The 22,642-nt window shown below is 43.1% G+C and overlaps 1 protein-coding gene across 1 annotated transcript in view; it reads right to left on the bottom strand.

Annotated features, from left to right (window-relative positions):
* Nucleotides 1–21,863, bottom strand: part of LOC148094759 (adenylate cyclase type 3-like) — a gene marked incomplete at its 3' end in the record, with an annotated part of 24,240 nt that extends 2,377 nt beyond the window's left edge. Inside the window, 5 exon segments of the mRNA XM_087837152.1 lie at nucleotides 2,810–2,921; nucleotides 4,066–4,196; nucleotides 9,733–9,882; nucleotides 19,009–20,080; nucleotides 21,567–21,863. Coding sequence (XP_087693278.1) covers nucleotides 2,810–2,921; nucleotides 4,066–4,196; nucleotides 9,733–9,882; nucleotides 19,009–19,683 — 1,068 coding nt within the window.
* Between the last annotated feature and the right edge of the window lie 779 nt (nucleotides 21,864–22,642).

Consider the following 22,642-nt stretch of genomic DNA (forward strand, 5'->3'; position numbering starts at 1 on the left):
CATATTAAGCTAGGCAACCTAGAAGGACAGAGCTCTACTGTCACCCATAAAGTTAGTTTCAGGCTGGTGAAACCTTATGTGAACTTTGACATTTGGGCTCATGCACAACCTGGGTACATGTTCACAGCCAGTACGGAGCCATGCTCCTAGATGATGACAAACTGGGGTACAGCCTCATACCAATTAAGACAGGATCTCTACAGAGAAATATTTGCACATGAGCACCTGTAGGTAACATCCAGGACTCTGGCACGAGTCGTGTTGGACTGTAAACAATGAACGGCATACAGAACAGTAAATCGTGCCTGCAGATAGAGCACCCACATCCTGTTAGACGTCAAAAGATCTCAATAAACAAAGTTTATTTTCTAAATATGGTTTTCACAGTGTCACAGTGGAATTAGCCCTCCACAGTGTTGTAGTTCACACATCGGCTAACAAACAAAATCCTGTTCGATTCTGGGAGGAGACACAAATGTCAGCAAGGGCATCAAACATGTGCAGCTACCCACTGTGGCAATCCCGTGTGAACACGGCAACAGCCAAAAGCAGCTTTTTCTAATTGAGCAATTATCCCGACCCTGAACGAGGTTTCAGGGATTAGGTCCTGTGTTGCAGGTAGAAATAAACTCCTTGCTGTGAGTTTCCTCACAGATTTCCTCATTACTGAATCAGCTACCATTAGCTTCAAATGTGTTGTCTGCATCCTGAATTTTACAATTTTTAATTTTATTGTTGTTCACAATTCAAATCTATTTTATTTATTAAGCAGCAAATTACAACAACATTGCCCTCACGGTGCTTTATATTGTAAGATAAAGACTCTATAACTATACAGACAGAACAATCAAAGTTTCTCAAGGAGGGGCAGCCATGTGCAGCAAGCCGATTGGTGAGAGGACATGAGACATGCTGTGGAAGAGAGGCAGAGAGTATTTATGCTCTTAGCATGTTGGCCTGTTTGACTACATCTAAAAATAAACACATATGCATAATAATAAACCGACAGCAACACTGAGCCACTGTGACATGAAACCACAGCAACCATTGCTAAACATGGATATATATCAACGTACCACAAAAAGTCAGAAAGTTTTGTTGTAAAACAACTTTATGTGTTTTGTTCTTGGCAATACATATTTTCACCACTGACAAGCCTGTTGTGTTCCCTTACTGCGGTGCCACGTTTGGATTGAGCAGCCACATACGTGGACCGTGCCCATGAAAAACCTGCCATATTGGAAATTAAACAGTTTATTCTTTTAACAAACAGGGACCTCAGTATCATGTGAAAGAACCACACACAGCGAAAAAGCCTGGCACCTCCTCCTGTAGCGGGGCATGATACGAACATAGGGTAAAAGGGCAGATGGCCACCAGATGGCCGGGCACTCCTTCTCTACTGTGTTGTACCTGCCCTCCCACTCCAACAGTTTCCTGCTGATGTACACGAACAGGCGGTCACTCCTCTGGCCATAGGCACGCCACTACCATGGCGCGAAAGACCTCCAGGAAGGCGTGGGGGTTGTCTCCTTCCCCCATTCAGTAGAGGGTGGGGGCGGCGGCAGTGTCAGCAAGGAACCACCTTGAGCGACCAGACTCTCCAACATCGTCTGGTGCACAGACCGGTCCTGCAGCTGTTCCAACACAAAACACAGCTGGCAGCTCCCACTGCACAGCTGGCAGCTCACCAACATCTGGGCCCACGCCTTAACTGGTTGGGCCAGTCATTGTTCCGCCATGCCACGACTTGGGTTTTGGCACCGCTGTGACAACGATGAACCCGACAGCAGCATTGCAGTTTCCACGTCTTTAATGGTCTTTATTGGTCTTTATTGGTTTCCACTGTGCACCTTTCCAGCTGCCCTGCTCCTGTACCACAAACAGCACACCTCCCACCTCAGATCCTGGCAACATCTTTTACAGGGGAACCATGATTGGATGTTGAGGTCAGACGTATAACTCCTCCCCTGACAACACACCCTGAACGCACTGCTCCACCCCTCCCCTGCAGCTGAGCAACAGAACCACACCCCCACCGCCCAACTGAGGCCGGTGGGGGTGTGTCATCTTGGAAGACATATTTCAGTACTAGACTGGAGATATGGGATCGCCACTGGTTACAGAAACACATCTTGGTATCTCTGCACAGAGATTTGGCTCCAATGATAATTGAGGGAGATGCTGGCCCACACCATCACACCGCCTCTAACAAAAGCTGTTACCCTACAAGTTAATAGATGAACATATCAGTAGACTGCATCTGGACTCATTACAGAGCATAATGTTCCTCCTCATGTTCAGGTTCCAGTTTACGTGATGCCGACACCACTGCAAACAGGCCTGACAGTGAAGGGCATTTAAGGCACATTGGTGCAACTTGGTTTTACAGAACACCAGCTTGAAGATGCCCCTCGGCACAAGCCCGATCCAGATCAGTCAAATGTGGCGTGCCTTGTAGCAGACCATTGTTGTATCTGATTGTCAGCACCTGAGTACCAGAGATCAAAGCAACAGCACAACCAGCGGTTTCTCATTAGCAAAGGTGGCACCATTGGAGGGGAAATGGACAGGCTTTTTCCAATGGAATAATATTTATTGCCAAGAAGCATTGTTCCAACAAACTGATATGTGACAATCATTTCAAATGACCTCCCATAAATCACATAAAGCTTAGAGGTGGATTCTAAATGAGTATTTCTTGTAATCTTGATGAACTCCATAAAAGATTTCAGTCTAAATCTGAAAAATGTAAATAACAACAAATAACCATGACATCACTTTAGTTAGTTGACACTGTGATACTCACAGCAGCTAGTTTGTCAAAGCGGGCAAAGAGCTCATTAAGCAGCTTGACGAGCTCCTGAGCGCTGCAAGAAGACGACAGCTGGGTGAAGCCCACGATGTCTGCAAACAAAATACTGAAAGAGAACAAATACACATTACTGACATCATTCTTCTACAGCTACATTAAAAAAATTCTTCATGCACATTTTCAATAATTCAAGAAGAAGCTTAGTATAAGCAAATCTAACAGGACCATCGGCTTTCATTTTTAAGTTAGTGGCCTCTTTTTCACAATATTCTTATCCATTAATGTTAAAATATATACAAGCCATGTTCCAGAAAGCAATTTGTAAATAAAGAATGCAATGATTTATATTTATACTGTTTTGTTTGTTTGTTTGTTCTTTTACAGACAATGTGTCAAACATGAAAAGGCAAAACTTTTCTTTTAAGAAATATGTAAACTCATTTTTGAACAGCATTGTTCACATGATAAGAGTAATGTGCACATCTGTGAAGGCATCATCAATATATTTTATAGCTTCACTCGAGTCTTACTGACTATTAAAGCACTTTAGAGTACAAGCTGCATTTAAAGCCAATTTAGAATTGTAACTGAGAGAAAGCACCCAAATGCAACTCACACGAAAAATAAATATACAAAATCCAAACCTTTAAAACATGCAGCGGTCACAAACAATGAAGCTGGGAACAATGCCAAAAACCAGAGCAGGACAAAATGCAGTTTGTAAAACACTCTGATAGCTCAAATGCAAAGAAATCAAAAGTAACACAAAGTCCAAAAACACTGGTGGAAATTGTAGAGCAGGGGTCCCCAATCCCAGTCCACGAGGGCCGATGTCCCTGCAGGTTTTAGATCTCACCCTGGGTCAACACACCTGAATCACATGATGAGTTCATTACCAGGCCTCTGGAGAACTGTTGAGGAGGTCATTTATCCATTTAAATCAGCTGTGTTGGATCAAGGACACATCTAAAACCTGCAGGGACACCGGCCCTTGTGGACTGGGATTGGGGACCCCTGTTGTAGAGTATACAGTTGTGGTGGGCAACTGAGTGAATACAGCAGTGTAACTGGGGATAAGCAACAGGTGTGAAAGACAACACAGGTCAAACCAATCCAGAGCCAAATATTAACAAGGATTTACCAAAGGAAATAAAACCCAAATCCCCAAACCTTGACAAAAATCACAAGACTCATACTTCACAGACATGCAGAACCCTTGATGGTTTAAGTTTATAGAGGAACCAAATTACCTGACATTTTCATGCCTGTACATGTACATGGTGTTGAACTGTTGCATTTCTTTCTGACTAGGCCCCTTCTTCATGTCCTGAAGCATTTCATCAGCTATGTGCTTTGGAAGAATGGAGAGGAGCAGACGCTCCTGTGGAGGACAAAAGCAGACAGAGCATATTAGAAAACAACACTGGTAATAATCAGGTCCCTCACAGAGAAGACACTGGCTATCCTATTGCTTTTCTATTTGGCTTGAATACAAGGACACTTTGCCATGCACATTGGAGCATTAGCACCAATCCGTCTGTCGATCTCCCGCTCCCTTTCTCCTGTTACTTGTGAACAAGGCCGCGAAATACTTGAACTCCACCACTTGGGGCAGGAACTCATCCCTGACCCGGAATGAGCACTGCACCCTTTTCTGGCTGAGGACCATGGCCTCAGATTTGAAGGTGCTAATTTTCATTCCCATCGCTTCACACTCGGCTGCAAACCGTTCCAAGGCAAGCTGGAGGCCACCACCCGATGAAGCCAAAAGAACCACATCATAACGCGAAAAGCAGAGATGAAATTCTGAGTTCATCCAAGTGAAAGTCTTCCGCCACTTCTATACTACGTCTACGTCTATAAATTCTGTCAATAAAAATCATGAACAGAATTGTTGACAAAAGGCAGCCCTGGCGGAGCCCATCACCCATCAGGAACGAGTCCGACTTATTGCCGGCTATGTGGACCAAGCTCTTGCAACGGTCGTATAAGGACTGAATGGGCCAGACACCCCACAGCACCTCCTACGGGACACTCCGAAGGACACGGTTGAATGCCTTCTCCAAGTCCACAAAACACATGTAGACTGGTTGAGCAAACTCCCATGAACCCTCAAGTATCCTTGAGAGGATAAAGAGCTGGTCCAGTGACCAGGACAAAAAACTCATTGTTCCTCCTGTATCCGAGGTTCGACTAAAGGACTCTCCTCTCCAGCACCCTGGTATAGACTTTCCCAGGGAGGCTGAGGAGTGTGATCCCCCTGTAGTTGGAACAGACCCTCCGGTCCCGCTTCTTAAAGATGGGAACCACCACCATAGTCTGCCAATACAGTGGTACCACCCCTGATCTCCACGCATCATTGTAGAGGCGTGTCAATCAAGACAGCCCTACAACATCCAGAGCCTTCAGAAACTCAGAGCAGATCTCATCCCCCCCCAGGAGTTGTTTAACCGCCTCAGTGACCTCGCCCCTGGAGACATCACCCTCGTCCCCAGACTCTGCTTCCTCCATGTAAGACGTACCAGAATATCTTCGAGGCAGTTCTAAAGTATTTTTCCATGGCCTCTATGAACTCCTCCCAAACCCAAGTTTTTGCTTCAGGCCTGTCAGTATCTGTCAGCTGCCTCTGAAGTCCCACAGGCTAACTCAGCCCAATAGGACTCCTTCCTCAGCGTGGTGGCTCCCTTCACCTCTGGTATCCACCATTTGATTCGGGGGTTACCACCATGACAGGCACCAACCACCTTGCGGCTGCAGCTCAGTGCGGCAATGAAGATGCTGAACATGGTCCATTCAGACTCAATGTCCCCAGTCTCCCTCAGAAAGCTGTTGAAGCTCTTCCGGAGGTGTGCAGACTGGGCCTCTGCCAGGCATTCCCAGCATATCCTTACTATGCATGTAGGCGCGCCAGGTCTGTTCAGCATCCTCCCCGCCACCTGACCCAACTCACCACCAGGTGGTGATCAGTTGACAGCTCAGAACCGTCCATTTACCCGAGCGTCCAGAACATATGGCCGCAGGTCTGCTTCCTGGTGCTACGTGCATTTATGGACACTCTTATGTTCGAACATGGTGTTCATTATGGCCAAACTGTGGTTTGCACAGAAGTCCAACGACAAAACACCGCTCTGGTTCAGATCCGGGAGGCAGTTCTTCCCAATCACACCCCTCTAGGTCTCACTGTCGTTGCCCTCATGAGTGTTGAAGTCTCTCAGTAGGACAGCTGAGTTCTCATGCGGTGCACCCTTAAGCACCTTACCCAAAGACTCCAAGAAGGCTGGGTACTCTGAACTGCCACTCGGCACACAAATGCAGACCCGAAGGCGCATGGAACAAACCCTCTAATCCACTGGGAGAAACCCCAACGTACAGGCAGCAAGCTGAGGGAATACTACGATATCCACCCTCAACCAGGACCAATTTGCCATGGGAGACCCTACCAAGGGGCCCTACCGGACAACATAGCCCCCTGGATCCCTGGGACACACAAACCTCTCGACCACGATAAGGTATTTAAGCGTATTAAATTTTGTTTTAAGAGAATGAGGCCAAGCCACAGATCCACAGCAGGATTTTCTGGCACAACTTTACCTGCTTCAAAGGTGCATTGACAGGATGAAAACTGAGACTCCAGCAACACTTAAAGGGAAGAGGAACAACTTTATTGACTGACCAACGCATTTCGGCTTGTTGCCTTCATCAGGGTCATAGTAACACATACTAGAAGTGTGCTTAAAAAGTGCTTTGGGTGCCTAGAAAAGTGCTATATAAATGCAATCCATTATTATTATTATTATTAATAAATAAAAGGCAGGAATCAGAAATAAATTTAAAAAAAAAATTAAAATTAACCAATCACATCTTCAAGCCACAGATCCAGAAATTGCTGGAAGGTTCTCATCTGACCAAGGAACCTAAGACCCTAGTTGTTCACTAGGTCATTATTGCACTTTTCTCAATCTTTTAGGAAATGGCAGCAACGTTAAGAATGTAAAAATAGTTCCTAGAAAAGAACACAAGAAACTACAGTGAGCAATACATAAGGGAGATGAGTGAAGGTCTAAATGTCTCTTAATGACAAAGGCACCCTAACCCCAACCCTCTTGCTGTGTTTACAGGTTGACTAGCTCCAAACTGTTAGGCAGTGAGGCTGCAGTGTGTCAAGGAAATCCAAAAGAGTGCTGTACAGAATGCTATAACAGGGTTTATATGTGAACATTCAAATAGAAATGGTTGTAATACTTGAACTTTGTACTGATTTTTATGTGTGTTGAGATGAAAAGAGGAAGAACAGTGGAGCAAGTTACATGAACGTACTAGATGTGCCAACAGCATGGACAGGTTGAGCGTGTGCATGAGTGCACATGTGCACGTATAAAACAGGTGTGAGGCATGGAAAATATTAGTAGTGTAGAGAGAGAGGAGGCGATGGATATCACCAAAAGCATATAAAGTGCTGCTGAAAAGGTTTGGGATTCTTCTTCTAATTTTCCACAAAGAAGTGGCAAACAACATCAGAAGAACAGACTTTGGAGTTCACAGTTGGAAATATCAGCGAGAAGCACCAGAGGATTAACCACTCTGGACTTTACCACTCTGGATTTTTGGCTTTTTCTCTACTTGTTTCTGTAGGATGTTGGATTGCCATCTCAAAGCTCACCAAACTTTGTAGCGAGTCTCTGCTTCCCCATTTGGACATTATTGGGCACAGCATGGATGTGCCTCCTCTCTCTCATTGTTCTTAAGATTAATCTCAGAGATCAATAGCATAAAGTAGATTAGTTAGATTAGGGTAAAATTTAGGTGATCTGATCAAGTGATTATTACTATTTGATTAAGCTTTGGCTTTGGTCCTACTATATTGTATAGATAAAATATCCTCATTCAAAAGTCTAAATTGTGTTTATTCACTCTTTGTGAAATAGTAAAGGTCAAAACTTGTGCATGAGCATCATCATTCAAAAAGTTCTTGCGGGTTGTGCACAGCCAATGAACAGATCCTTTTTCCTACCCACTAAAGAGTAACCTGGTCAATTTTATGAGGTGCATGGGTCATACAGAAGAGCTCCAGTTAGTCGTGTGGTTCACGAATCGCACTGAGCTGCAAGGATACCCAGTCAGAGGAAGTAGGGTAGACATCCAGATTTTAGCAGAGCGAGGCAAATCTTCTCATCACCAGCTCAGTAGTCCAGTTCCTACATTCCCTGTTGCATAATATCACTGACCCTGCCAGTCCAGATCCCCTTTACAGGGATAACTGGCAGATCCAACAAGTGCTTTTCTCAAACAAAACAAAAGCATACATCACACACACACTTATTGTTTTTACACATGTCAAACGCACCTTCACAGAAGTGCACACAGACCGACAGGCATCAGCAGCTTTCAATATTGTTATCAAAATTCAACAGAGAGGCCAAGAAGGATCAAACAGCTGAATAGGTTGGCTCTGTGATTACAGCTGACACTGACTCAGGAGGCTGGTTGCCTCGGCAACCATCACCAGTCAGATGCCTCTTGATTGGTCAGCAGCTCTCATCTTTCACCAGCCCATGCTCTTCCATCAGTATTCTGGGAGTTTCTTTCACATGTTTATCACCACTGTTGGGTTACTTTTCCTCTCAATTTCTTCTCATAGCACATTCACACTTGACATCTCTTTCTTACTTGCTCACACACACACACACACACCATCTGTTCCATAAATAATAGTAATTTAGACCTAGCCTAGCCTAGCGGCCACAGATGCAACAGCAGAAGGGAGCTGACTGCTGATATGGTAACAGCTCAGACAAACACGCCAACATACAAATAATGTGTGCATATTTTCCAAAGTGAGTGCTGCTATCTAAACAAACAGAGGAAACACATCTATGAAGCCCTGTTGGTTTCATAAAGCCACACAATAACTTATATTTGGTCGTGTTGTTCTCTGTGCTTGTGCTTCACTGTGGACTTGGGCAGCTCCTGCACACATACGAACAGGGACAAAAACAGTGAAACAGAAGGGTGCACTGAAGAGCGAGATACTCATTTTTATTTTATCTGCCCACCACAGCAATTTCCCGCATGCATTGAAAAAGTGCTCAGACACACATTTTGGGAGCAATTCACACATATAGGAAAGCTGGAATGTTCATAACGCTTCACAAGGAAGAAATGGTGAAAGTGAAAGCAGCAACATTTAAATAAGTTCTTTTTTTTTTACTGATTTTGAGCATAGAATTTACAGTTTATCTTAAATGTATTATTTACATTCTAAACACATGCAATCAGTGGCTAACTGGTGATTCTAAATTGCCCATAAGTCGTTTGTCTATGTCAGCCCTGCATCAGACCGGCGACCTCACCAGGCTGTACACGGCCTCTTGGTTCCAGCCCACCGCGACCATGATAAGGCAGAAGACATTATTTATTTGTAAATTTAGATTTCTATTATTATTCTACTTCTCTGCATTGAATCATATCTGTTATTAATCTCTGTCTCTCTTCCACAGCATGTCTTTTATCCTGTCTTCCTTCTCTCACCCCAACTAATCACAGCAGATGGCCCCGCCCCTCCCTGAGCCTGGTTCTGCTGGAGGTTTCTTCCTGTTAAAAGGGAGTTTTTCCTTCCCACTGTCGCCAAAGTGCTGCTCATAGGGGGTCATATGATTGTTGGGTTTTTCTCTGTATCTATGAAGCGCCTTGAGGCGACTGTTGTTGTGATTTGGCGCTATATAAATAAAATTGAATTGAATTCTCACTTAGATGAAAATAGGTGAAATGGGGAAATCTCTGTTTTGCATTTAGTTGTATAATTCTGCACACTAACAGTTGATCATCGTGGATCTTAAATATTCAGGTTTAGTTGATGAGTAATAAAACGAATCGTCAAAGATACAAGTTGCCTGTGCACACAGTGTCTGTCCTCTGACCTGTTGTTGACTCTGCTCCTCCAGGTTGAGTTTGACCTCCAGTGACTGTCTCGCCTCCAGAAAGGCCTTCCGATGTTTCCGATCAGCCATGTAGTACGACATGATGCCCACAGTGATGGCACAAACATAAATCACAAGGTTGGCTAGAAGCTGGAAAACAAGAAGTGAGAGTACATTCATCATTTCACTTCTGTGCACTCTTACAAGTTTATAAATGACACAACTTACTTTTTAAAAATTCACATATATTTAAAACAGTACAGCAAATGGAAATCCTGTAAATCACCACACTGTGAGTTTGTTCTCAGTCCAAAGACATGCAGTCAGTGTTATTAGGCTAACTGGTGATTCTAAATTGCCTGTAGTGTCGATGTATGAGTGTGAATGGTTGTGCGTCTCTCTGTGTAGCTCTTTGGTCTAGGGTTTACCCCAGAGCAGGGACAGGCTCCCCCCACGCTGAATCAGATAAGTGGAAGAAAATTAATAGGATGAAAGGGAATGAATTTTTATTCCAAATGTGTAATTGCACATTTAAGGAGGGGTTTTGTTTGATAGTGTTTTTTGACACTGACAGTTTCTTTATATTAATGTTTCTCCCACAAATCCAAAGTCACCCATCAAAACTACACAACTAATTGATTAACTGCATAAACATTCACTGAGCTCGGCAAGAGTACCAATACCTCAGCTAGCTAACGTTACTATGGTACTCTTTTCTCTATGGTTGGACCTGTCCTGTCCAGCAGGTCTTTCTCTTGTTTTGAATGTATTGTTTGTATATATGTATTGCTGCTGTCTTGTAACCATCCAAAAGGCTTCCTCGCATAAAGGCCACTTCATCACAGGGAAAAAGAATGTGAAGAAGAAACGTGATGGAAGACTTTTCTTCTTCACATTCTGGAAGAAGAAAAAGATCGTCGTCTGAGAAACCGTCAGTTTCCCAGCAGATTTAGAAGTGTGTGATTGTCGGCTTACATGGAGTCCTCTAACAACAGCTTCTGTGGTGTTTCCTGCAGGATCTCGGAAACAGGTGGATTGAGCTGACGCACGGGTTTTGGGAACAGAGGAAATGGAGACATGGGGCACCATGTCTCCATTTCATGTCACCATGTCACCAAAATATAGTGCACTTTGTCACTCACCTCACTGTAAATAAACGCACTATCTTCATTTAAAGAGTCCTGTGTGTGGGTTCTGCATCCGCATATCTGACAATGCCAGTTTTTAAATTGTGTTGATAGGCACATATGCGTACCGAACCGAAAGCACTGTATCGAACGGTTCAATATCCATACGAGTATCGTTGCACCCCTAAAAAATAGATAGGGCAAGTCAATGTATTTATTTATTTATTTAAATATTTGAATAGACAACTTTTTTATCTAGTTTTGGTTCTGTACATTACCACAATAAATTTTAAATGAAACGACTCAGATGCAGTTGGAGTGCAGACCTCCAGCTTTAATTCAGTGGGTTGGGTCAAAAACACTGCATTAAATGTGAGGAACTAAAGTATTTTTTTAACACAATCCCTTCATTTCAGGGTCTCAAAAGTAATTAACAAATTAAACAGATGAAAATAAAATGTTCATTTCTAGTACTTGGCTGAAAACCTTTTGCTTGCAATGACAGCTTGACGTCATGGACATGACCAGATGCTGGGTTGTCTCCTTTTTAACGCTCTGCCAGGCCTTTAGTGCAGCGGCTTTCAGTTGTTGTTTGTTTGTGGGTATGATTTGGGTCATTGTCCATCTGTGTTATGAAACACTGCCCAATCAATTTGACTGGCTTTAGCTGGATTCGAGCAGACAGTTTGTCTTTCAAACACCTCAGACTTCATTAGGCTGCTTCTGTCCTGTGTCGCATCATCAATAAACACTAGTGTCCCAGTGCCACTGGCAGCCATGCATGCCCAAGCCATCACACTGCCTCTGTTGTGTTTTACAGATGATGTGTTGGCTTTGGATCATGACCTGTTCAACACCTTCTTCATATTTTTCTTGCAATGATTGCAGTAGAGGTGGATATTGATTTCATCTCTCCAAAAATGTAATGTTAATGTTTGTTTGTTTTTAAGCAAACTTCAGTATATACTTTCTAATCTTCAGACTTATGAGTGTCTTGCACCTTGCAGAAAAACATCTGTATTTACTTTCTTCTCTTTGTGGTAGACTTGTATATCCATATGACTACCTACTGGAAACTGTTGTTTACTTGGTTGGCTGTTGTGAAGGGTTTCTTTTCACCATGGAAATGATTCTGCGATCATCCACTGCTGTTGTTTTCCGTGGACGTCCAGGTCTTTTTGAGTTGCTGAGTATATGGACCTAACAGTGTATATATTTATATATGGTGCAACAACAACAAGAAAAACGCATATTTCATTTCACGTTTCCTCAGTAAGACCATAAGCAATTAACACAAATAATCCTAGAAGTTCATCATACTGCAAAGGCTAAAGGTTGCATTATCTGCCTTGAGGCGACTGTTGTTGTGCTATATAAATAAAATTGAACTGAATTGAATTGCATATAGTATATAACAGGGATGGACCGAGCCGATATTACGTATCGGTCCGATACTGACCTAAATTACTGGATTTAGTTCACCTGCGACATGGCGCAACTCAGCTCATAACCTTAGCACGTCGGAGCAGTACGCGTCACGTGATAGACCGGCTGTGGCGTCCGAGACCTGTCGGCGCTCTGATTGAGCATTTGTAGCGTCGCTACCAAACCAGCATTTCATCTCTTAGGAAGTTATCCCAGAGAGAAGTAAAGCAAGTGTGTAAGTTCATCTCTGAATGTTTGTAAAGCATTCCCACGTTAAGCTTAACAACAGATATATGGAGCGACTGCCTCTCTCTCTCTCTCTCTCTCTCTCTCTCTCTCTCTCTCTCTCTCTCTCTCTCTCTCTCTCTCTCTCTCTCTCTCTCTCTCTCTCTCTCTCTCTCTCTCTCTCTCTCTCTCTCTCTCTCTCTCTCTCTCTCTCTCTCTCCTGCTGCTACTTCAATCATGAAACTGATCAATGATCAGCTGATCGTCTCTCTTCTTTGTTTTTGTCTCACTTTGCACCAGAAAGAGGAAACCAGCGGCTGAACAACAGCAGCACGTTTAACCTTGATAAGCTGTTGTTAGAATTTATTTAATATTATTTCTACACCAGGATCTTTTTCTACAGCTGACGTAACTGTGCAGGGGCGGATCTAGCAAAGTTTAGCCAGGGGGGCCGATAGGGCATGAACAGGGAAAAGGGGGCACAAAGACATACTTTTCTTATTCTCATTTAAAATGTCGAGCTTTTAATAAATAATTATCTGAATCTTAAACCAAAGTTTTAATCTGATGTAAATATATAGAAGTCCATTACTGTATATAGTAACTGTTAAGTCTAATATACCCTAGTAAGCTATAGTACTTTTTCCTTCCTTCTGTTGAAGAAAGATGTTGAATCTATTTAATTATTGTAGAAAAGTTATTGATTTCTGTGCTTTTTATTTTATTTAATTTTTTTACACTTGCATTAAATTAAAGTTGATTACATCGATTAAGCATCACGAGGTGGTGGTGGGGGGGGGGGTCCCTATTATTGATATTATTATTTTTTTTTTTTTTTTTTTTGCTGGGAGTTGGCAACCCTATTATTTAGGTTGTTTAATTTTTCTACTAAGTACTCTTTAAAATACCAGAATAGGGAGGATGGTGCAGGTTTAAGTTTATTAGATTGATCAGTGTTGCTGAACTATGAAATATTTTGGGTGCAGAGTAATTTTTTTTTGCATACAGGTATAACAGAATAGCTTTAGTGTTTTGTTTTATAAACTTGAGTATGAACTTATACAAAATGCAGCAAGATATAAAAAAAAACAGTTTTATTGATTAAAAACACACTATATCGGATTCATATCGGTATCAGACATAAAAAAGTGGTATCGTGCATCTCTAGTATATAAACTCAAAACACACAATTCACTTAAAAATGAAGCGCTCAAATGTGAACAAATCAACTTGTTATAGGACTTGTTGGAAACAACCCACAAAACAAGAAAACTGCACCAAACATCATAAAGTAATAAACAGTAACGCCAATTAGAGCAGGGCCAATTAACGAGTGTCTCAGGCTGCGTTCACTCTGCAGGTCTTGATGCTCAATTCTGATTTTTTGATCAAATCCGATTGTTTTGTCTGCTCGTTCACACTACAAATAAAATGTGACAGCAAACGCGCTCTAGTGTGAACGCTCAAAGCGCCGCATGCACAAAAGAAGACGTCACACACAACGCGCTCTGTTTAGACCCAGAGCAAACAGTATGTTTGACTGATGGCCTTAATATAAAGACTTCAGACTTCACGTTTCCCAATTTTTGCTTTAAGTTATTTTGTTATTTACATAATAATGTAAATAACCTAATAATGATCCTTATTGCTGTTTTAGAGGAGCGGTGCTTCAAAGGATAGTTACAGATTTCTGTCAGAATCTGCAGATTATACAGAACAAATAAAATGTTCACGTTTCTCCAACGTTGTCTTCCCAACAGTTTCACCGGATGGTCAGGAAGCGTTCGCGATGTCTTCTCCGGCGCTGATAATTGGCGTCTGTCTTGTGTCGGTGATGTAAAAGACGGATTTAATGCAACATGACCATCAAACAGCAGCTTTCTAAAACATCAGATATGTATCAGATTCAGGACCACATACGAAAGTGACCCAGATCGGATTTGAAAATATCGGATTTGTGCCGTTCACACTGTCACACCATGATCGGATAGATGGTCGCAGAGGGTCAAAAAAATCGGATTTGATGCGCTTTCGCCTGCAGTGTGAACGCAGCCTTAGAGTTCCTTGAGTTTGTCAGTTAGCTGTTTCTGCAAATCCTCCAGACTTTTTTCATTTTCTGTTGCAGCTGTTTGAAGCCTGTTGGACTTGAGATGAAGCACAATCAGCTTATTCTGCATTCTGATCAGCAGGCTTTAGGAGAACCCTCAAAGCCTCCTCCATGGCTTTATCTCTGTTATCTCCTCTATGAGTGCTTTGCTTTTTTGTGCTTTCTGCTCATCTTGCTTTAGATGTCTTTGGTCCTCAAGACATATGTGGTACTTCTGCTTGGCTGCAGTGCAGAGAGCAGTAGCTCCTTTCTGTAGACTATGTTGACCAAACCAACATGATTCACATGGTCAATATTGATCCTCTAAGCAACCAGTGAATGCTCTTCAACGTTCTCAACCATCGCCTGCTTGGTGACCATCTTCAACAAAAACAGCAGCAGTTCTGCCTGAACTCAAGCCTTCTGAGTTCTTCTTCATGTGTTCCTCTAGGACTCTCTCTCTATACATTTTCAGAAAGGACAGCATGTGAAGGGCACGCTGAGATTACAGGAGTCAAGAGGAAGGGTAGAGGAACCGGTGACTTCTGTGTAGTCGTCCCTACATGCTGGAACATTCTTGAAAAGCCATTAAAGGCTTGACAAAACATTTCCCAGCTCCCAGTCTGTGGATGCACGGCGTTGTGCAGCATATCCAAACCAAACTGTTCATATTGTTTTGCCTGTTTGTTCATCAGTCTTATGCTGGGCTAGTGAGGTCTTCCAGTCCACATTTAGACTGTCCATCAGCAGCTGAATCAGATTCTGATTCAGCTGCTGATTCTCATACATTTGCTGTGCGTCGTGATGACCCGCGGAAAATGATGCCAGGCACTGCAAGTTTACGATGGACGATCGTGGCTCAAGAGTTGGGAGTTCGCCTTGTAATCGGAAGGTTGCCGGTTCGAGCCCCGGCTCCGACAGTCTCGGTCGTTGTGTCCTTCACCCGTTGCCTACTGGTGGTGGTCAGAGGGCCCGGTGGCGCCAGTGTCCGGCAGCCTCGCCTCTGTCAGTGCGCCCCTGGGTGGCTGTGGCTACAATGTAGCTGCCATCACCAGTGTGTGGATGATTGTGTATAGTGTAAAGCGCTTTGGGGTCCTTAGGACCAAGTAGAGCGCTATACAAATACAGACATTCGTCATTCCAGAATCTCATGTGCATGTCGAGCTGACGTTTCATTCCCCTTTTCAGATTTTCATCAAACATATCCAGACTCTTTTTCTTGGCTTTAGCTTTCAGGAGAAATGAGGAGCAATCCCAAACGTATGGAGGTATTCACTTTTCTCCTTTGCTGTCACTGTAAGGGAACATGCTTCTGAAATGTCCCCTATAATCTCATATTTTTGTGGGAATAGTGCTTGTGGTATTGGTGGTAGTTAGATGTGGATTAGATGACTGTGTGCAACGCTGCTGGATCTTGATGCAGATGTAGCTTTACTGTTTGAGGTTCTGTTTGTCGACTGAAAAAACAAACCTGCTGGATGTTGAAGTCTTCTTATCAGATATTGATGCTTCTATACGACCAAAAAATAGCAGACAGGTGTTATCCCAATACAACCATCAGTGATATGCTTCACTTTGTTTCTTTGTTATTGCTGAAGTCCTAAATGATCACAGACTGCATTGGGATTCTCAGCTCTATTTAACCCCTCAAAGTGTTCCCAAAGGAACCAAGTGAACACTTTAAAAAGCTGCAAATTGTAAGACAAACAAATATAAACAGTGCTCTTCTATTTGGTCGGTGACGACTTTGCTGCTATATAGCCTTTATTCAGAAAGCCTTGGTTATATTGGGCTAATATTTAAAGCTTTCAGTTGAGGGAACTAATTACAGTCACTGTTGCTGCTAAGTAATGTTAGCTAGGTTAACAGCATAGTCCATAAATTATCACTAGTACTGCTTTATTGCATCACACTCACAATTTATCCTGTGAATTTGCTAACTAGCGAAAATAAACAAATTAGCATTACTTACTCTTTACCTTCCATGTGACTCGAGAATGCAGACTCCCCCACTGTGGAAATCCTTTTTGCAGACTTTGCATGTGGCTACGCGTGGATTCGGTCCTCGTCTTATCCATAATTCGTATTTGTCGTTTTCCAGCCAACACTCATTAAAACAGACTGACTGACGCAGAGGTGCAAAGCACGCCCCAGCGGAGAAATGCTTCTTTTAGCCTTTGTGACTCATTTTATTTCTCCATCTGATCAGCAAACTATGCAATCAAATACTCGTATGTTGTGAATGAAATACAGTTTTAAGCACCACATCCAAAATTCAAGCACTTCTGAAACCCAAGAAAGGATTTCACCTACACAAACTCTGCTTGCTGAAGTTTTTATAAAGTGTGTAAACTGGAAGATAAGCCTCAGCTTTAGTTTGATTTTACATTGTGCATTGAAAAGTTAAAGCACATGACTGCACAGCATTGGTTTCAGCTGTAGCTCAATAAAAAGGTGGCGTTTTCAGCAGGGTGATAACTTCTTTGGTTCACAGCCATCTTCTGCTTATCCTTTGCATGTTTGCGGGGGGATTGAGCCTATCCCAGCTACCATAGGACAAGAGGCAGGATACACCCTGGACAGGTCACCATGCAAAGCTAACACTGAGAGACACTGTAACGCACTAACTGCATGTCTTTGCACTGTGGAAGGAAGCTGGAGAGAAACCATGCAAACAGCCATTTTTTGTTCCTGAAATAATTCTTGTATCGCGTGCAAGCAGAAATTATTTAGGTTTTCTATAGAAATAATGAAAATAGTATGTTTAGAAATGTTGCGTTGCAAATTCTCTGCTCTGCTAAAAAAAACAAAGCACTAGGGGGAAAAACCCTTTTGTCCTCATTAAAGACAAAGTCAAATGGGACATAAGAAGCAAATGTAACACTAATAGGTGAGTTTTATACAAATATGTGTTTAAAACAAAAACAGCACCTCCAGTTCAGCCAGTGGAGAAACTTTTCATGGAAGAATTTTATTAGCTTTTCCATTAAACGACATATTTGGATCTAATAATACAACAGAGGCAGCGGCACAAATGAAAGTCACACTAGGTTTTGAGATTGACTGTAGTGCTGATTAGGGATGCAACGATACCGATACTTGGATCTGAGTACTTGCCGATACAGAGTACAAAAACCGATACTTCTACCACACACACACACACACACACACACACAAATACAATGAATTGGAAGACAGGTTTTATTATACTCCCTGCCGATAAAAAATAAAATCTTAATAAAAATGACCACAAAAATTTCAAGTGAAAAATAAGCACTTCTGTTAAATTATTGCAGAGTCTCCACATTGTAATTTTACAAAATATCACTGAACTATTGGCACTGTATGGGCGGCTGGGAATTTCATATCGCAGCTCGAGTATGCTGAGAAGACGGTGCAATCCTCTGTTTTCCACGACCGGCATTGGCTGGTCATCCAGAGCGATAAAATGAGTCAGAGCCTCTGTTATTTTAACTGCCCGTGGATTTTCTCTTGACATTTTTCATCGCTTTTCCAAAACCTGAGTTAAAGTTGGCTGTTCCACACTGCTGACATTTTGTTTAGCCTAGCTACAGCAGCCTCCAGTTTCTCTTTTTTATCTGGAGCTGCCAGTCTCACTCGCCTAACCCTGTGCCTGTTTAGCGCGGGATGTCCCCCTAGTGGCCAATCTAAAAAACTACAACAGAAATGACAAGCCACCCTCTGATTAATGAAATAAGTTGGTATCGGTTCATGGTATCGGTTAACTTTTACGAGTATGAGTACACACACATTTTACAGCATCGGCCCCGATACCTGATACCAGTATCGGTATCGGTGCATCCCTAGTGCTGATACTGTATATTTAGGTAATATACTAACTGGTTTGTATGTTTACGACAAATATCTTCTCGAAGTGTTAATAACTGCTGAGAAAAAGACAAAGTGGCCATTTTAAAAGAAGCATATGAAGTGGAATAATTTACTTTCTCCCTGATACTTTATATTGATAGATATAAAAAGTATTGATTACAATGACTATATGTGAATGGCAGATTTAGATACTGACAAGTTGAAATAATAATTTTACCATAAAGGTGAAACTTTTCCTGTTCATAAAGCAGTTTCATGACTCGTCCATACTGTCAGGGCAGACCTGTGGCACTGATGTTAATAATAACTTGTCATGTAGTCGACTGCTGCTTCTTTCAAAACAAAATATATGAAAATAAACGTTCTTTAAAAAGAAAACCAACAAAGAGGACTCTGCGGGTTGTTCTGTCAACTGTGTAATCTGTGTATAGTTACCAGCTTATCCAGTATTAGTTAGTATCCCTGTGAAACAGTGGAAATATTTTACTGCCTTACATCTGGCTGCATGCCATTAGACACAGGGAATTCAATGCATTAACAAACAGACAACTCAACTCTCACCTGTCTGCCGAGTGCTGCGCCGTGTATGTCATCCTGCTGCTGCTGGGCAATGGTGACACCCAGGACCAGGGTGTGGACCCCACAGGACACAGTGGTGATGAGCACAATGGGAGTCAGTCTCAAAGGCAGAGTCAGAAAAACCGAAAAACTGAAGAAAGCCTGCCAGCCTACAGTGTCGCTGGCCTGGTGGAAGCGAGCATAATTCAGCCCCAGGTAGCAGAATATCTGAGCGGCTATGAGCACCCACAGGGCGTAGGGCAGCACCCGCCGGGAGATGCGGTCTGGCAGCAGCCCAAAGCGGCACAGCAGATAGAGAACGATATCTGCTGCCAGCCCCACCGACGCCACTAAAACAGAAGCCAGCTTATCAGCGGTGTAGACCACAGCACACATGAGGATGATGTAGCTGTCGAACAGCGCCGCAAACACGACGAGCACCAGCAGGGTTTCGTGTCTCTGCCGTCTGAAGTAGGTCTGATAAAGATTCTCCAAGGACTCGGGCGCAAAGGTCAGGCGCATGAAGCGCGGCAGACAGAGGCAGCATCCCGAGGTCCGCACCGTGACCTCGTGTGTTCGCCCCACCGCCTGCCCGGGGTCAGAGGGCAACGTCACAGAGCAGTCTGCTGAATACTCAGCAGAATACTCGGGCTCAGAAAAGGCTCGGTTGCGAGGCATGGTCACATTCAGCTGCAGCTCCCGTCTTCTTTCAAAGAAAGCATAAATCAAACACCGGCTGAAGTCTCGGGTTCACATCCTGTGAGGGGAGCCCACATGTGGCCGTGATCACAGCAGTGCTGACTGTCAGGTAGTCCTCCCTGCATCCACAGTCACTCCATCCACTGAGGTCACTTGACCTGCTTAGCCTTCTCTCATAGGTCCAATCTGAGCACGCCTACTCTTCATCATTGTGATGTCCACCTCTGGTTTTTCACCGTTTCACCTGAGCCCGGTCGTCTCCGTGTGCCACATATCAAAGTTGGACGTATCAACATTTACTCTGCTGATTTTCTCTTCGTGTCGCTGCCTTCATTCCTCCGGTTTCCATTTTTGACTTCCATGAATCTCACATGACCTGAATAAAGAAACGAAAAGTCACCAGAGAGCAACAGGTAGAAGTGTCACACTTTATATAGCAGACGTCTTTAATGGCTTTAAATGACAAGAATCGGAGGGGGAAACATTTGAACTTATTTTGGATTTTCTCTCACGCACAGTCAAGATTATCCCGCTAATATTTGGTTAAATGTCCCTTAGCAAGTTGCACCTTGACTACATGCTTTTGACAGCCATGAACAAGCTTCTGGGTTTATATTTGACCACTGATAGAATTCATTTAAGTTAGGCTTTTAAGTATAGTCCACAGTGCTTCTCAATTGTCTTGTACAGCAGTTCCAGTCCTTGTCCCTAAACATTTTCAAAGTACGGCTCTTTGTTTGCTAATCTGCTTATCTTAACACTGAACTACGAATCATTCAAGCATAAACGAGGCACTTAACTTAAGGGATGAACAGCCAACTATTTTAAACTGCAAACTTAATCCATGCACTTTGCTACACCAGATGTGTTTACATATTTTAGTTGAATCTATGAACAAAGGCAAAGATGGATACCAGTCCAGCTCACAGGTGACCACGTCACTAAAGGCTACATCGCAGCAGCGCCAGGTCTGAGTGTGACTAAAGCACTATTAACTGTAACATATATATCAGCTTAATGAGCTGTGTGCCCTAAAACATGCAGGGGAACTGGACAAGTGTAAACAAAAGAAGAAGAAGTGGTTTTACAGCAAATGAACAGTATCTGAAAGTCAATGCCAAAACTTTATGAACGGTGGCTTTCCAGATGTGTGCAGCTGTGTGTCAAAGGTGCAGGTTGGGTGTTTGGGGATCTCGCCACAATTATACTAATGTAGAAAAGCAGTGTCAGAGTTTATACCAAATACTAAAAGGGTTTTGGACAGTGGCTTTATTTTTCGGCATGGCAACGATCCCAAACACATTAAAAATGCACAACATAAACTGTCAGTCGGAGACGATCCTCCCAAACTCAGACTTTAATATCACTGAAGCCGTGAGAACGATGAGGAACTTTGGGATGTGCTTCTAGAAGCCCGAGAACTATTTCTGAAGACGTTTTAAAAGCTTGTTTATGATCGTTCACCTGTGCTGACGAATAAAGGAAGTCATACTAAATATACAGAAGCTCTGTTTGCTCTGTGGACTGCGTGTGTTTGCACGTTTCAATAAATCCCTTTTAACAACTGTAACTGCTGCACAGACAGATGGTTGTTTCCTGGGCTCGCACCTCTGTTAAAGGCAGGCGGAGTGAAACGGCCACATTCAGGCGTTGGGGTCTCCCCACGCTAGAGCGAGGCTCTCCGCTGCGGGCCTACCGTGTTACATGTTGCGCCCCGACAGGTACACATGTTGTAAACCACACTAAAAACAAACAAAAACCAGCGGGCTTGTGTTGCCTGAGGACATTTCCACGTCCACGGTGCTCGCAGGGACAAAAGGACGTGGGGTTCTCGGGCGGTACGCGGTAGCTGTGCAACAAACCTGTCTCTATGGCTGCGTTAGCATCTATTTCTTCGAGCGGAAACTTATCCGGACGTGATTTCCACTCCGGCTCTTCGCCGTCTGCTGTGTCCTGCGTGTTCACCTGCTTCACTGGCAGCTCTCCGTGGAGCTGTGACACCACAGTGTGTGCTGATGCAGCGCTTACCGTGAAAGCATCCGTCTCCCGTGGGTGCTAACGTTATTCCCCTCAGACAGATATCAGCGGCGGCTCGCGGAGCTCCGCACGAGCGCATTCACATGAAGGTGGAAACGATAACTGAAATCTAACGAGTCACAGAAAGTAGCCGTGCCCGGTGGCTCCGCCCCCTCCCCCACTGTTTTAACATTAATTATTATTAATGTTATTTTTATTATTTATTTCATTATTATTATTATTATTTTACCTCGGATGTTTTCCGCAGAAGACACGGAACAGCTTTATCACAACCAGCGAGGCTTCTGGTGGCTTACAAAATAAAATCACACAGGAAAGAGCAGAAGTGTGACTGAAAGCTATTTTAATGTGAACATTTAAAAGTCGAATAATACTCTACAGGCCACACAACAACCCAGTGTCTAAAAACGTAAAATAAGCACCGTTTGTATAAAATATTTATTTCAACTGTAATAACGATAATAATAATAATAGAACTTGCTATACAGTAAAATAAATGATCTTTGTTACACTATGTCTTACCTGGGAGCCTTTTTCTCGGCTCCTCAATTTTTTTTCTATCCACTAAATCAATGCACAACAGTTCACAGTTAATTCAAACTGTAAGGCAATATGAAGATATCAGTGAAACCTAAGTGTTCAGTTTATTTCAAAGTAGTTGAACAGAAATGCACCTGCTGCTCAGCTGATAGAGCAGGATGTCTGCCAATCTCAGTCCACCGTTCCCCTGACCACATTTAGGTAAGACACCGAGTCCCTCCCCAAGTACATGGGAGTGTAAATGTTAGGAATGACAAAAGTAATGTAAATTGGGGCCCATCCGGGTCCCATCATTAATCCATCTGGGCAAACACATTTGGGGCCACCATGGAAACTGAGGACAAAATTAGCTGGACCCCAG

The sequence above is a fragment of the Neolamprologus brichardi genome, unplaced genomic scaffold, assembly GCF_056152115.1.
Source record: "Neolamprologus brichardi isolate AB-2024 unplaced genomic scaffold, ASM5615211v1 NODE_ptg000008l+_length_2720982_cov_1, whole genome shotgun sequence".
In the NCBI taxonomy this organism is placed as follows: Eukaryota; Metazoa; Chordata; class Actinopteri; order Cichliformes; family Cichlidae; genus Neolamprologus; species Neolamprologus brichardi.